General features: G+C 42.7%; 1 protein-coding gene across 1 annotated transcript; it reads right to left on the bottom strand.

The window, feature by feature from the left end:
* Positions 1-4,414: 4,414 nt before the first annotated feature.
* mtmr2 (myotubularin related protein 2) lies at positions 4,415-12,746 on the bottom strand. The gene is made up of 16 exons (XM_056285400.1): positions 12,548-12,746; positions 11,337-11,439; positions 11,225-11,248; positions 10,961-11,024; positions 10,688-10,782; positions 10,499-10,603; positions 10,077-10,181; positions 9,903-9,986; positions 9,662-9,811; positions 9,377-9,565; positions 7,780-7,965; positions 7,459-7,665; positions 6,138-6,230; positions 5,937-6,050; positions 5,416-5,592; positions 4,415-5,100 (listed from the first exon to the last, which is right to left on the bottom strand). The coding sequence occupies exons 1-16, from the start codon at positions 12,625-12,627 to the stop codon at positions 4,939-4,941; spliced, it is 1,938 nt and encodes a 645-aa protein (XP_056141375.1). The 5' UTR covers positions 12,628-12,746; the 3' UTR covers positions 4,415-4,938.
* Between the last annotated feature and the right edge of the window lie 3,554 nt (positions 12,747-16,300).

Raw genomic sequence — 16,300 nt, 5'->3', positions numbered from 1 at the left:
CACTCTTTATGCCCCCCAATCCAAGATAATAGTGCAGGTAACAGGTTGACGCTCTCTCGAGTCTTGTCTGCCTGGTGCGGTGAACTGACCCTGACTCGTGAGTGTGAAGCCAGTCTCTTTTGATGTCAAGTCTGATGAAGCCAGACAGCAGGCAAGTGCGGGTCACGTGAGGACGCGATATCATTCAAACTTTTAGAAAAAGTAAAGTAGTATAAAAATAGAAGAACGACTTTATTTGCGATTTATTTTGTAATGTTTGTGAATTGGCTGCATCATGTTTTTTGTTTTAAATTTTACTTTGACAAAATGGTTGAAATTACTCCTGTCTAGAGTGCCGGATCTCAGCTCCAGTTGACTTGGGGGAGCAGGGGAAGTGCCGGTGTCGGGATCCGGGTAGCTCCGGCCCACTTTAATCACTGCACGTTAGCCCCTAGCTAACGGGTCTGACCCTTTAGCCGAGCGGTTAGTGATGTCGCCTTGTGGTGCAGTACACCCCGTACCGAATCCCGCACCGGGCAAGAAAATAACCGGTTACAATAACATAGCAACAACATTAACAGAAATTAACCAATCAAAGTGCATTAGAATGTTACTAGACGCTACTGGCGGGTAACATTACACACACACTTGAGGAACAACGACATCAGCACCCTTCAAACTCGGTGCTAGCCTACTCTTATTTTTTTAACTAACGTTAGCGAGCAACACCAATTATGTGGCGATATTTAGAAGGCGCAAAACCACCACCAAAAAGACAACCATGCCCCGAAGACGAGGAAGAAGCCACCATCACCGCACCAAACCAAAAAAAGTTTAGTGAAAAGTGGAGGGATGACGATAAAGGAGCTGCGAGAGGCTGGCTGGAGTATAATGCACAGACCGTGATAATGAGTTGCTCCGTCTGTCGCCAGTACGCCAAAACCCGTAGCAATTAATTTGTCATCGGTAACAAGATAATGAAGGTAGAAAACATCAAGGAACATGAGACCTCCAGATGTCACATTACCTGTATGAATGCCTCTCGGGCTCAGTCGGAGCCTCTCCTCGCAACATCCTCCATAAAGGCGCCAATAGCCACGTCCGAGCAGATCAGCATGAAAATGCAGAACATGTTTAGGACTGTGCATGCCACTGGCAAGAAGGCGAGACCACTCTCCGACTTCGAATGGATGTGCGAGTAAGTGGATTTAGTTGTCATCTCAAAATATCCTTTTACAGCGTAAACAAAGTGCTGGCTGTAGCTAACGTTAGCCAGCTAGCACTAGTATGTGACACCTAGCTTGCACTAACGTTAGCTGTGTGCTAGCTTCAACAACATGAAACAGGTTAAAACTGATTGGCGGTCAGGGCCTGCGGTGGTGTAGCGGTCTAAGCATCGGCTTTGTGTCGATGCAGTTGCCCACTGGGGACCGGGGTTCGCGCCCTGTCTCGTCAGATCTGACTATGGCCGGAGTCGGTGAAACAGCAATAATTGGCAACGCTGCTTTCGGGAGGGGGCGGAGTCGGCTTGTGTTCGTCACATGAATGCGTCTCTGTGTGTGGGAGGAAAAAGCAGTGGCTCGGCCTGGATTTGCCTCTTTTAACCATTGACTAATTTTACATAAAATATTTTTGCTTCAGATCTGCTCTTGACACATTTTTAAAAGCTTTTATTCAACACGATACCTTATTCTCTCATTGATATGTACTGAAAACGTATGTATAGCACAAAAAAGGCTACTAATTATTTTGGCCGGTTAAAAAATATGCTTGGCCTGTAGATTTTTTCATCTACCAGTCCCCTTGGCCGGTTAGCCAAAAAGTTCATTTCGGGCCCTGCCCATGAGGCATAGGCCTAAGACAAACAATGTGACTTGTGTTTTTAAGTACTAGCAAGCACTGTGGCTGGTTTGACCTGATGATAGCAGCTTACTATCTCGCCACTCTTAAAAAATCTCCCTCATTTGTAAAAGGCACCATTTTTTCTTCTATACTTAAGTATGGCTATTAACATGCATACAGCACTACAACATCTCTTAATGCCATTCTGCTTTCAATATAAAGCTTTATACTGTATAGCAAGCCCTTCAAATTATGAGTGCACTCACATCTTTAGGTGGATTAATTGGAAGCATTCAGATTGGCACAAATAGGAGCTGACTACACTTACTTTGCAACTTTTAACAACTGAAACTATGTCCTAAAATGTCTTAAGTCCTTTATGGTCATCCTTCAAAATAAGGTCACATCTATCTTTTTATGCACACACATTCATTTATGAAAAGTGTGCGCGCACGCACACACACACACACACACACACACACACACACACAAGTTCTAGTTTTGCAAGTAGTAATTAGCTCTGCTAAACCTAAAATGAACAACCATTGTCTGATCCCATCTTTATTGAACATAAGCAAGAACGGCTCCTTAGTGAACATTTTGAGTTAAGAACCATTCATTGGAACGAATATGCTATTGCCTGTTTTGTGCAGCTGAGAACATCTTTACTCACTTCCTGAAAACCTGTGAACAGGCAAAGCATAGTTCAAAATGTCAAATACAATCAACAATGACTAAAGAATAAATAATGTTAACTAGTTAGAGAAATTAAGAAAATTTTACAAAACTTAAAATGATTCACTGAAAGGAATGCCAGATGTAACTCAACACTTATGTATTCATATACAGACATACATATTTGGTCGTAACATCCTGACGTGAATGATGTAAGAAGGCCCTTGCTCAGTCAAAAGCTCAAATGACTAGTGTTTTCTAGAATTAGAATAAGCTAAGTGACCTTGCAGCCCTTTAGTCATACATTGTCAGCACATAATCCATTACAGAGTTATAGTTTCTATTCCTAGTATTCTAATCTCAAAATATTATGCATAGGAATATACAAACCCCAATTCCAATGAAGTTGGGACGTTGTGTAAAAGGTGAATAAAAACAGAATACAATGATTTGCAAACTCTTTTCGACCTATATTCAATTGAATACACTACAAAGATAAGATATTTAATGTTCAAACTGATCAACTTTATTGTTTTTTGCAAATATTCACTCATATTGAATTTGATGCCTGCAACACGTTCCAAAAAAGCTGGGACAGGGGCAACAAAAGACTGGGAAAGTTGAAGAATGCTCAAAAAACACCTGTTTGGAACATTCCACAGGTAAACAGGTTAATTGGAAACAGGTGAGTGTCACGATTGGGTATAAAAGGAGCATTCCCGAAAGGCTCAGTCATTCACAAGCAAGGAGGGGGTGAGGTTCACCACTTTGTGAACAACTGCGTGAGTAAATAGTCCAACAGTTTAAGAACGTTTCTCAACGTACAATCGCAAGGAATTTAGGGATTTCATCATCTACAGTCCATAATATCATCAAAAGATTCAGAGAATCCGGAAAAATCTCTGCACGTAAGCGGCAAGACCGAAAACCAAAATTGAATGCTCATGACCTTCGATCCCTCAGGCGGCACTGCATTAAAAACCGACATCATTCTGTAAAGGATATTACCACGTGAGCTCAGGAACACTTGGGAAAACCATTGTCAGTTAACACAGTTTGTCGCTACATCTACAAGTGCAAGTTAAAACTCTACCATGCAAAGCGAAAGCCATATATCAACAACACCCAGAAACGCCACCAGCTTCTCTGGGCCTGAGCTCATCTGAGCTAGACTGACGCAAAGTGGAAAAGTGTGCTGTGGTCTGACGAGTCCACATTTCAAATTGTTTTTGGAAATCATGGACATCGTGTCCTCCGGGCTAAAGAGGAAAAGGACCATCCAGATTGTTATCAGCGCAAAGTTCAAAAGCCAGCATCTGTGATGGTATGGGGGTGTGTTAGTGCCCATGGCATGGGTAACTTGCACATCTGTGAAGGCACCATTAATGCTGAAAGGTACATTCAGGTTTTGGAGCAATATATGCTGCCATCCAAGCAACGTCTTTTTCAGGGATGTCCCTGCTTATTTCAGCAAGATGATGCCAAGCCACATTCTGCACGTGTTACAACAGCGTGGCTCCGTAGTAAAAGAGTGCGGGTACGAGACTGGCCTGCCTGCAGTCCAGACCTGTCTCCCATTGAAAATGTGTGGCGCATTATGAAGTGCAAAATACGACAACGGAGACCCCGGACTGTTGAGCAACTGAAGTTGTACATCAAGCAAGAATGGGAAAGAATTCCACCTACAAAGCTTCAACAACTAGTGTCCTCAGTTCCCAAAGCTTATTGAGTGTTGTTAAAAGGACCAGCTTTTTTGGAACGCGTTACAGGCATCAAATTCAAAATGATGGAATTTTTGCAACAAAAAAAAAAAACAAAGTTTATCAGTTTGAACATGAAATATCTTGTCTTTGTAGTGTATCCAATTGACTATAGGTTGAAAAGGATTTGCAAATCATTGTATTCTGTTTTTATTTACGTTTTACACAACGTCCCAACTTCATTGGAATTGGGGTTTGTACATCTTAACCATTGCTTCAATGTCATGGCTTTCATTTACATATACTTTGAAAAGTGGGGGATTAAAGTGAATGTTTCTAGGAAAGCATAGCTAGTTTTACCCGATTCATATTTAGTGTACATATGTTAGTGTGCTAAAAACTATCAACAATGACTGTAGATAGATTGATATTCTAAACTCTAAAGCATACTTGTCTGATCAAGTTGCATGTACTCTCAACCATGAAGAGTGAGCAGAGTATGGCTGTAATTAAGCTGTCAAAGACACGATGATGGTACTGTTGCACCTAAACACTTTAGGATCACAGTGACAAGAGATGCAAAAAGGTAAGGCAAGGCCTGATATCTGCTTCTTCAGACTTTTGGTAGTGGCTGACTAAAGCAGTGTCACTGCAAGAGGGGGTCTGTCATACAAATCCTCTCTGGTGCATCCTACAGGATATTATAAGCATGGCACTTTGTCATAGATAGGATGCTGTCATGTCAAACGAAGGTTTGCACAGGCGTGATGGAGCGTGTGGGTGAGCCCGCCCTCTCAGAGGAAGAAGCTGAGCGATTGGTCACCTCTCGCTGCAACTCCTCCACCCTCTTCTGCAGCTCTGCACGCTTTGCTAACAGCTCCTTGTAGCGCTGATGTATAGGCTCCTAAAAATTCAAACAAAACCAAAAAACCAAATTTTTCCTTGATCAACAAACTCTGGTTCTCGGGACCCACAGTACTTCTGGCTTTATATCTTGCCAGGTAGTTCATTACATTCATCTGTTGTGCTTGGTCTAAACACTCTTGATTAACTGACTGGAATACCTAGCAGAAAAAAAACCCCCTAGTAGTTATACGGGGGCTGAAAGGCTCAACATTGAGAAACATGGACCAAACATAACCATATCCCTAGATTTGAATGCAATCAATCGTCAATGTTGAATACTGAATGGGGAAACAAAAAGACTATTTCAGGGTACCTGAGGCCTCATGCGAGGGTTCCAGCGGATGTAATAGCCCACCCAAAGCTCCAAGTGACGCAAACTGACAACAGGGAACAACACATGATTGGAATAGTTCACATAAAGCGGGTTGGTAAACTCTTCCAGCTGGCTGTTGATGTAAGACCACAAGGACACCGTCTTTTTGGGAATTTCCTATTGACAAAAAAACATAAAAAACTTACAGCTATACACCTATGTGCTGAGAACTTGCTTCATCAACCCCCATCTACCAACATTCATTCTACTGCACTTTAATTTTTCTTTTAATTTCTCATTTTTAATTAATCTTCCATGTTCTTGTGTGAGATTTTTTTTTTTTTGCAATTACGTGTGGTGCTGTTTGCTTGTTAGAGGTGATACTTCTATTTAAAATAAATACAGTCCTGCATTTGGGATACAAAGAACAGATAACACTATGACACTAATTCTTAACAGATTAAAATTTTTGGAAAAGTAATCATTTCACATTCAAAATGCCTGAAAAAGGACAGTCTTACTTCTTTCACCCTCTGCTGTTCACTGTTACACAAGAATGTCCCAAACAGGCAGCTGTATAGGTGGTCCAGGATGGTGACCAAGAAGTAGTCATTGAACTCGAAAGCCGCTGGAAACTTAAAAAAAAAAGCCTCATTATTATTATCCTAAAAATGTTAGCAGAAAGATATTTTTTCAACTTGGTCACAGATGAGTCTGTGTACCTGACGGGTCATCTGCCAAACACAGTCGATGAACTGAATAAAGACAGGCGAGCGGTCAGCGTCTGTGTGGTTCTTATCTCCGTGGCCAATTCTCTGAGAGAAAGGAGGCAGGTACATAGGACAATAAGTGATCCAACTGAGTGATTAATAATAATAATAATTTAAAAAAAACATCCCAATAAGCTGAATCGAATGCAACTGGACTTGGTATATATCCGTGAAGACGTTTCGCCTCTCATCCAAGAGGCTTCCTCAGTTCGTGCCTTTCTGACTAGACCAAGTCTGACTGGCTGGTGATGAGACTCAGAATTTATCCTCTAGGAGTCGTAGTCAGAGCTATTGATATGCGTGGCTCTTTGTAATCCGATGTTTACCAACGCTCGTCGCTAACAGAGCCATAGATATGAGTGGCTCTCCTGTGCTCCGATGTCCAGCCGCGCCCGTCGCCATCGGAGCTATTGATTTGCATTTGTTTAGCAGCGACGGTCGTTGGAAAAACCATCCCTCAACAGAGGAGGAGGTCTGCGACACCATCTATCTCCCACTTACAATGTCGTCCTTTCATCTCTACCCAGGAGACTCAAGAAGCCTAGCCTCCAAGAACAACAGTCAGTTACTAACGGCTCCAACGACTCTCATGACCACTGAATAATGAAGTCGAAACTAACACCCCCAACGACCGTCGCTGCTAAACAAATGCAAATCAATAGCTCCGATGGCGACGGGCGCGGCCAAACATCGGTACACAAAAGAGCCACTCATATCTATGGCTCTGTTAGCGACGGGCGTTGGTAAACATCGGATCACAAGGAGCCACGCATATCAATAGCTCTGACTACGACTCCTAGAGGATAAATTCTGAGTCTCATCACCAGCCAGTCAGACTAGCTTGGTCTAGTCAGAAAGGCACGAACTGAGGAAGCCTCTTGGATGAGAGGCGAAACGTCTTCATGGATATGTACCAAGTCCAGTTGCACTCGATTCAACTCCTTTGGATAACCATGACCTGGATGAATGAGAACATTCACAGACAACCCCAATAAGAACAACAAAAACTTAAAATTCCTTGAAACAAATGGCTCTTGATAGAGCTACAGCAAATGCAATTTTGAGTTTTTCACAACGGTAAAAAGTCACTTTCAGCTCTCTAAACTATTTGATATTATGAAGTCTAATCCATGACAATACTGTGTCCAATACAACATTGTATGAGTAACATAGCATGACTTTGGGCAGGACTTTTGAATTGAGCAGCATTACAAACATGGACAAATCAGTGAGACGTGTGCTTCCTAAAATGGCAGTGACAGAACTCATTTACCAGCTGGAAGCGGTGACCGAAGCTCAGCCACTCTTTCTCAAGCAGCACTTGGAAGCCACGGATGGTACGGTAGTAACCATCCAGCATCAGCATGGCCAAGGATGTGAGCTGGGCTGTACGGTCCCAACCGTCACTACAGTGTACCACTACTGACGTCTTCCCAGATTCCACCTTGTCTGCGATCCGCAAAGCTCCCGCCAGGATCAGCTATGTGTGTGCACAGACATAAAGACAGAGACACATGAACATAAGCCTGGTCAAAAGGCTAGGAACCTCTCACAATTTATAATTGCAACATTATGGGTCACCAGCTGTGCTTGCCTTGATATGCTCGAGCCAGTGAGTGGACTCAAGGTTGGAGAGCCAGTGGGATTCCTCGATGTTGGGGTATACTACCTCCTTCAGCTTGCGAAGTGACTCCCTCATAACATGGATATTGTGAATATCCAAGAAGAACAGCTCAGCATTCTGATAGGCATCCTCACTTTCATATCCACCCCCTTTCATCTGAAAATGAATAAATAAAGGGACAACAGTTTGCTCTAGTGTCATGATACATGCTCAATAATCCAGGTAAGAAAATCAGAGCAAGTTGAATCAGTTCATCTGGACACAACGTTTAGTGGGAAAAATATTTCATCATTCATCTAAATGACGTCTTCAGTCTCAACTGACTGCAGGTATCCCCACCCTTATAAGCAGCACAGCTTCATAACAACCGAAAGCAACAATCAGTTTCATATGCATATTGCCGTGAGCATTAACTCAAGTTACAATGGCCATATGTACAATTCAAACAGGATTGGGGAATAGTTGCAATCACAGCATTGTAAGATGGCGACAGATGACTATTAGGAGACCCCCCCCCCCAGTTCACTGATGGTCGTTCCCTCTTCACATAGATGGCCTCTTTGACTCCCTGTTCATACCAGTGTTCCTCCTTATCAAGGATGTGCACATCCTCATCCTTGAAAGAGTGGCCACTGGCCTGTAGATGGGTATAGATTGCGGAGTCCTGGCCTGACGAGTTAGCTCTTTTGTGTTGTGCCATCCTCTTTCCCAGCATCTGTTTGGTTTCCCTGATGTACAAGTCACGGCAATCCTCCCGGCACTTAACAGCCGGGAGGATATACAGCTCTGTTTGTGCCAGGGGACCTGATCCTTGGGGTGGATCCTGGCGCAGTGTGTTTTGGGTTTGAAAGCAATTGAGACTCGGTGTTTGGAAAATATGCATCTCAACTCTTTGCCACTCCTGCCACATATGGTATCACCACTGGTTTATGCTTACACAGCTGTTGTCCTTCTCCTCTCTTTGATCGGCTGGTACACTGTTTGGGCGTCTTCCTGGCTTTGTCAAACATCCATTTAGGATAACCACACTTAACCAGGGCCTGTTTAATGTGAATAATGTGAATGTCCTCTGTAAATAGTACACATGGCCATCGGAACTCTAGTTAATGGTCACGGCAATTTACATATGAAACCGATTGTTGGTTCGGTTGTTATGCAACTGTGCTGTTTATGAGGGTGGGGATTCCTGCAGTCAGTTGAGACTGAGGAAGTAACTTAGATGAGTGATGAAACGTTTCTCCCAATAAACGTTGTGTCCAGATGAACGGATTCAACTTTCTGTGAGTTTGCTCTAGCAGTTAGAAAGACATTCATTCATTCAAGAGATGAACTCGGTTCAAGATTCCAAGTTGGCAGTCTGCTCTGCTGAGGCATCCTTGAGCAAAACACTGACTCTTTTACAGCGTAAGGGAGCGCTGTTCTGTAGCAAGCCCTCACCTCTGACCCTTACTGAATAGGAGGCTAGTAAAAAAGAGAATTTACAAAAAGAAGAACAAAGTATCACACAATGTTTTCTAAAGACAAATTGAAAAAAGAAAAACACACATACATGGAGGTATTACCAAACCTTGTTGGCAGCAGCGTTGACACTAGGCCTGGCATCAAAAATGAAGAGCTTATGGGACTGAGCATTCGCATCCATAATAGCCTGGAGGTACTTCTCGTCCTCTTTGCTGCGTTTCCCATTCACTCCAACCATGGGCTGACTGCAACGGGTGACCGTGGCTTGGCTCTCCGGATGTATCCATGACAGCACCTATCCAGCACAAGCAGGAATTACCACGGACAGCAGTGTGAACCAATTACATGAGTAAGTGTGATAAAAAAAAAAAAGCTGAAGAATGTTACTTACAGGTATCCTACCCTTGGCCCTGAAGGCAGCCACTCTCTTTAGTTCTTCATCTGGTATGTTGACAGGCACAACAAGTGTTGAAGGGTAGGTATCGCACAGCTCATAGTGATCGTTCACTTTTGTTATTCTCCAACTTTCATTTGGTATACCCTGCCAAAAAAAAAGAAGAAAAAAAATGCTGTTAGCGTCCTTGCTTTCCATCCCAAACGGTTCAGGATTTGGAGCCTGTCATTTTAAATACCTGTCTCTTGTATTCAGAAGCAGCATCAAAAACCTTCCATCCATTTTCAGGAAAGACTTGCCCATATTCAAAGGCAAAGATTTGCTGGCGAGATAAAAAAGCAAGCAATCAGTCGGTCCTCAGAGCAGAGCTCAATTTCAAAAATATTATGGCTTAAAATGGGGACTCACTCACCAGCCCATTAGAAACAGGAAAGGCAAATTTCATCAAGATTTCAAAAATGGACTTCCTTAGTGAATCTTCCAACTGCTTGTGTGCAAACCGCAAGTTACGCATATCCTGGTGAGAGCCAGAAAAACAGATCACAGCCAGCCACAGAGGTCAGGAGCTGAACATGAATGTGCCAAATTCCATAATGGTGACATCATTCTTTAATGACACTGTGAATATTATGACCTATTGTACTACTGTGGACATAGAGCTTATTCCCATGCTCCTGATTTTCAGCCGACAGATTCATGACACTATTGTGTACAGTGTTTTTAAATTCTCAGAATGTGTATACCCATTTTTACTCCTACATAATAGTTTCTGGTGTTAAATTTAAGAAAATTAAGTTTCCCTGTGCAGTGCTGTGGCTATTCAGGTTTGCTCACCTTGCAAACCAGTCCATAGGATACATCACCACGGCTTGATGCACCTCCAATCTTTTCCACACGACTCACCACCCCAAGGGGAAGATCCAGCATAAATGCTGGCTCCTGGAAAACAATAGTATGTTAATAAACAATTCAAGACCTTTGAATATTTAGTGGTATTTCTTTATACTCACAAACATACTGTACCCTGTCCATGCATTTGAAGAACAGCCTGTAATTGGTGACAGTTAATGTTCCCCTTAGTGCTCCAACGAAAGGACAAATATAGGTGACATCTTTGGCTACAAAACAAATGATAGAAACATGTCCTGGTTCTCAGTCACAATCGGTCCAAAAACGATAGCACTTTACGTGCAATCAAAGTACACTACTCTTTAATATAAACCATAACACATAAGCATACATCATATTGATTTGAAGCTTGTTATTTAATTAGAGAAGAAATAGTGGAGTACCCACCCATGTCTTGCACAGTTTCCTTTGGAAGTAACTGCGGTTCCTCAGTGTTTGAATCTTTAAGCACCTGTAAGACACATTTGATAAAACTTAGAATTGGCCCTCATCTGTCCCATAAAACTTGCTACACTTCATTGTGGAATCTAGATCAAGCCAAAAAAATAAATAAAATAAAATAAATTACATAATGTCTATGACACACAAGCTAAAACTTTATATCATTCAAGAATTAGATATTGTTTTGTTTTTGATTAAGAGACAACATACCTTGTTGGGAGCTTTGGGTCTAACCTGGAAAACAGAAACAGAATCAGATATCAAACTCGCTGTCTTGATGAAGCATAATGCAATAGATCAAGGAAACAACCAACCCACTAACCCGCAACTCCGGGGAGAGCTCTGTGGAGTTGGGTACAGAGTCGGAGGACATGGCAGAGGGTGGCTTGGCTTGGGCGGACCGGTCAGAACGAGAGGTGGAAGTGCTAATGAAAGAAGCATGAATTTATGGATACGTAGATATACGGATGAAGGACAAATGAAAGGAAAAACCAACATAAAGTGTCTTAGTAAGGTGTTGGGCCACCAGGAGCCTCCACAACAGCTTCAGTTGCTCCTTGTCATAGATTCCACAAGTCTCTGAACTCTACTGAAGGGATGAAACACCATTCTTCCAAAAGATATTCCCTCATTTGGTGTTTTGACGATGGTGGTGGTGAGCGTTGTAACGTGTTGACCCAAAATCTCCAATAGGTGTTCAACTGGGTTGAGTTCTAGTGAGTGTGAAGGCCATAGCATATGATTTACATAATTTTCATACTCATCAAATCATCAAGTGACCTCTCGTGCCCCGTGGATGGGGACACTGTCATCCTGGAGGAGACCACTCCCATCAGGATAAAAATGTTTCATCATGGGATAAAGGTGATCACTCAGAATAACTTTGTATTTATTTGCAGTGACCCTTACCTCAAAGGCAGGGGTGGGCAATCTTATCCGGAAAGGGCCAGTATGGGTGAAGGTTTTTGTTCCAACCAAGCAGTTACACACCTGATCCCACTAATCAACCAGTAGAGTCTTTGCTGAGGAACTTGATTAGGAGACACAGGTGTATAATTGCTTGGTTGGAACAAAAGCTGTCACCCACACTGGTGCTTTCTGGGTAAGATTGCCCACCCCTGCTTTAAGGGAACAAGTGGACCCAAACTATGGCAGGAAAATGCCCCCCACGCCATGAAAGAGCCCTGGGACCCCCTCGGGGTCAAGTATTCAGATTTTTCCTTTAATTTGCCACCAAAGTCTATACCGAGACAGACAGACAGACAGATGAACAGACAGATATACAGATTAATAGTTAAGTTGTTCTCCTTTCTCCTGGGTGAACAGTCGTCGATATCAGGTCATATCAAATATCAGTTAACTGGTTGAATATAGCATAGAAGTTAGCAGGAATCGACATTGTTCGACATTGTCGTAGACTACGTGTGTAAGGTTAAGCCAAAACGCTTTAACACGACGCTTTGTTTGTAAAAGACAGCACCTCGTCAGAACAAAAAAACAACATGGGTCGACAACAGCTAGCTAAAACGTTACCTTGACAATGAATCAACACTCGGCTGTCTAGAGGAGGACCGCTTCGACCCCAGACTGTCGATGCTGCCGCTCTTCTCCATGCCGACCCCGTAAAACACCTCGAATGACAAACAGTGTTAAATGTAGATAAATCAGGATATTCACTGGGGGATGATAGAAATCCGCCCTTGCTGTGCGGCAAATCCCCAGGAAGAATAGAAAGCTGCCATCTTTTTCCCACAACCTCCCGGGTCACAACAGGGAAGTGATTGTGGAGATGGCGCCCTCTGCCGACACATCGTCGTTCCCCGAGCAGTGAGCGGTCAGTACTCGGATGTGAGTGAGATCGAAATAATTATGAAAGGAGGCCCGGGGTAGTCCAATCTTGGGGGTCGTCCTATGTGTGGAGTTTGCATGTTCTCCCCGTGTCTGCGTGGGTCTCCTCCGGGGGCTCCGGTTTCCTCCCACAGTCCAAAGACATGTAGGTCAGGTGAATCGGCCATACTAAATTGTCCCTGGGAATGAATGGGTGTGTGCGTGTGCGTGCGTGTGATGGCCTGTCAGCCTGTTCAGGGTGTCTCCCCGCCTGCCGCCCAATGACTGCTAGAATAGGCTCCAACATCCCCGCGACCCTGAGAGCAGGATAAGCGGTTTGGATAATGGATGGATGGATGGAAAAGACATTTGTGACAGCATGACATATCCCATACACATTCAAAATGCACCCAGATCAAACCCACCGTTGGACTGTGGCGCCAGTGTATCAGCAGGCTGAAGTACTGTAAAGAGCTGCAGACTGCAGTTGCACTTGTGTTTGTATGATTAGGTCGGGAAATTCCTCAGTCAGCCCAGTTCACGTTTGTTTTAACAAAGCAAGCAAGCAAGCAAGCAACCAAAATCTTATTTATATAGCACTTTTAAAAAGGAAAGGATTAGGAATGATATGAGAGGGACCGCTCAAGTTGGACGGTTTGGAGACAAAGCAAGAGGGGCAAGATTGAGATGGCTTGGACATGTGTGGAGGAGAGATGCTGGGTATATTGGGAGAAGGATGCTGAATGTGGAGCTGCCAGGGAAGAGGAAAAGAGGAAGGCCAAAGAGGAGGTTTATGGATGTGGTGAGGGAAGACATGCAGGTGGCTGGTGTGACAGAGGAAGATGCAGAAGACAGGAAGAAATGGAAACGGATGATCCACTGTGGCGACCCCTAACGGGAGCAGCCGAAAGTAGTAGTAGTAGTAGTAGTAGTTTTAAAAATGACTGCTGGGATAGGCTCCAGCATCCCCACGACCATGAGAGCAGGATAAGCGGCTCAGATAATGGATGGATGGACTTACAAAGTGCTTTACAATCCATACACAAAATACGAATAAATACATAAAATAAATTGAATGAATATAAAACATGGCACAGGGAGTAACAGACCAAGCTAAAAATCAAACAAAACAGAAGTCAGGGGTGGGAATCTATAAAAAAGGCTTGTCTGAAAAGATGGGTTTTTAAAAGCCGCTTAAAACAGTCCAAAGATTCAGCGAATCTAATGGATTGGGGGAGATTGTTCCAGAGGCTTGGAGCTAAGACTGCAAAGGCGCGGTCACCTTTTGTTTTGCAACCGGAGTGAGGAATGGATAAAAGACCGAGGTTTGAGGATTGGAGTGGTCGGGAAGGGGAATGAGGAATGAGAAGATCAGAAATATAACTGGGGGCAAGATCATGCAGTGTTTTAAATGTAATCAATAAGAACTTATAGATTATTCTGAATTTTACGGGAAGCTAATGGAGGGATGCAAGAATAGGGGTAACATGGGACCTATGGCTAGTTCTGTTCGTAGTCTAGCAGCTGCATTCTGAACCAACTGTAGACGATTTAAAGTAGCTTGGTTGAGGCCAGAGTAGAGGGAGTTACAGTAATCTAAACTAGAGAAAATGAAAGTGTGAATTAATTTTTCAATATCCTTAAAGACAAAATATTTCTGATTTTTTGCAATATTTTGCAGCTGAAGAAAACAGAATTGGACAAGCTTAGTAACATGGTGATTGAGAGACATATTCTGGTCAAAGATGATATCAAGATTTTAAGCGGTATGTTTGAATGAAGTGGACCAATAAACTAATCAACTGCAGTGGCAAAATTCTCAGGACCAATTAAGAGAATTTCAGTTTTGTTTACATGGTTTACATGTAGGAAATTAAGGGACATCCAGTCTTTGGTGGCAGCTAAGCAATCATGGAGGGAGGACAGTTGATTCAGGTTATTGGGTTTGGCAGAGAAATAGATCTGAGTATCATCGGCATAACATTGGTATGACATGTGTTGAAAGTGACTAAACAAATGACCCAGAGGAAGCATGTATAAAGAGAAGAGGACTGGCCCAAGGACAGACCTCTGAAGGACTCCACACAGTAGGGGAGCTGACGAGGATACAACACAAACATTAAAATATTTATTTGTCAGATAAGAGCAAAACCAATTTAACGCTGTACCAGAAATGCCAACCCAGTTCTCCAACCTATCAAGTAAGATGGCATGATCGACGGTAGCAAAGGCAGCAGTTAAATCTAGGAGAATGAGAATAGTGTATTCACCTTTATCAGCATGCATACGAATGTCATTGGACACTCTTAGTAATGCAGTCTCAGTACTATGCTTGTGATGAAAGCTAGATTGAAATTTATCAAAAATGTTTTGACCCCCAGTCAGCTGCAGGATTTGGTCTGCAACAAATTTTTTGGATTTTGGATAAGAAAGTTTGGAAATAGGTCTATAATTCTCTACCCTTGCCAGATCAAGGGAGGGTTTTTTTGAGGAGGGGCTGAACACAGGCAATTTTAAAGTAGTCAGGTACAGACCCAGATATGAGTGAGCAGTTGATGATAGACAGCAGACCTAAGCCATGGAGGATGGATTTTAAAAATTTTGTTGGAACTATATCAGAGGGACTGGAGGAGGGATGCATGAAGTTTACGGTATTAACAAAGGAACTGAAGAGATACGGGAACAAATTCCAACATTAAAATTGGACGGCTGAAAGGGGCGGGAGAGTGTGGGGGTAAAATTGGACCTTAGACCATCGATCTTGTCAACAAAGAAAGACAAGGAATTTTCACAGTCATTAGCAGAACAGGCAGAAATGGTGGGAAGAGAGGGATTCATAAGCTGATTGATAGTACTAAGCAGAAACCTAGGGTTATGTTTATTACTCTCAATCAAGTTAGAGAAGTAAGCAACTCTTGCATCCTTAAGAGTTTGATTCAAATCAGATAATAACTCCTTCATATGGAGTTGATGAACTTCAAGAGCAGATTTTTTCCATCTGCATTCGGCCTTCCTATATTCCCTTCCTTTTTGATGGATGTTTTCGTTGATCCAAGGAGTTGTGTTAATAACTGGGACAGCTCTGGAAGTATATGGAGCCGAAAAATCAAGGGCAGATATACACAAATCCTTAAACCAACTAACTTGGTCATTAATGTTGGCGAGAGAGGAGGGCAGCTAGCCAGACTGGAAAAATAACTAGAACACATGGCTGCTGACTGCTTATTAAAGATGCGAGAGTTAATTATATGTTTCTGGGGTAGTGTAGTAGGTGGTAAAGAAGCACCAAATGTAATACATTTATGGTCAGAGACAAAATCGATCTTATTCAGGGAATTAAGAGACATGTTCAGGGTGAAAACTAAATCAAGGGTGTGCCCACGGTTATGTGTGGGGCCAGTGACATGCTGCACAAGGTTAAGAGATTTAGAAATGTTTAAAAAACTCTATGACAAATGA

This window comes from Lampris incognitus, chromosome 8, assembly GCF_029633865.1.
Source record: "Lampris incognitus isolate fLamInc1 chromosome 8, fLamInc1.hap2, whole genome shotgun sequence".
Classification (NCBI taxonomy): Eukaryota; Metazoa; Chordata; class Actinopteri; order Lampriformes; family Lampridae; genus Lampris; species Lampris incognitus.
This window is presented reverse-complemented; position numbering and strand designations above follow the sequence as displayed.

Excerpts from the sequence above, each read along its gene's own strand:
- mtmr2 (XM_056285400.1), bottom strand. The coding sequence starts at position 12,627 with ATGGAGAAGAGCGGCAGCATCGACAGTCTGGGGTCGAAGCGGTCCTCC. Across the intron at positions 10,182-10,498 it reads CCTATGGACTGGTTTGCAAG|GATATGCGTAACTTGCGGTT; the intron begins GTGAGCAAACCT and ends GGCTCTCACCAG. Across the intron at positions 6,231-7,458 it reads TCGGTCACCGCTTCCAGCTG|AGAATTGGCCACGGAGATAA; the intron begins GTAAATGAGTTC and ends CCTTTCTCTCAG.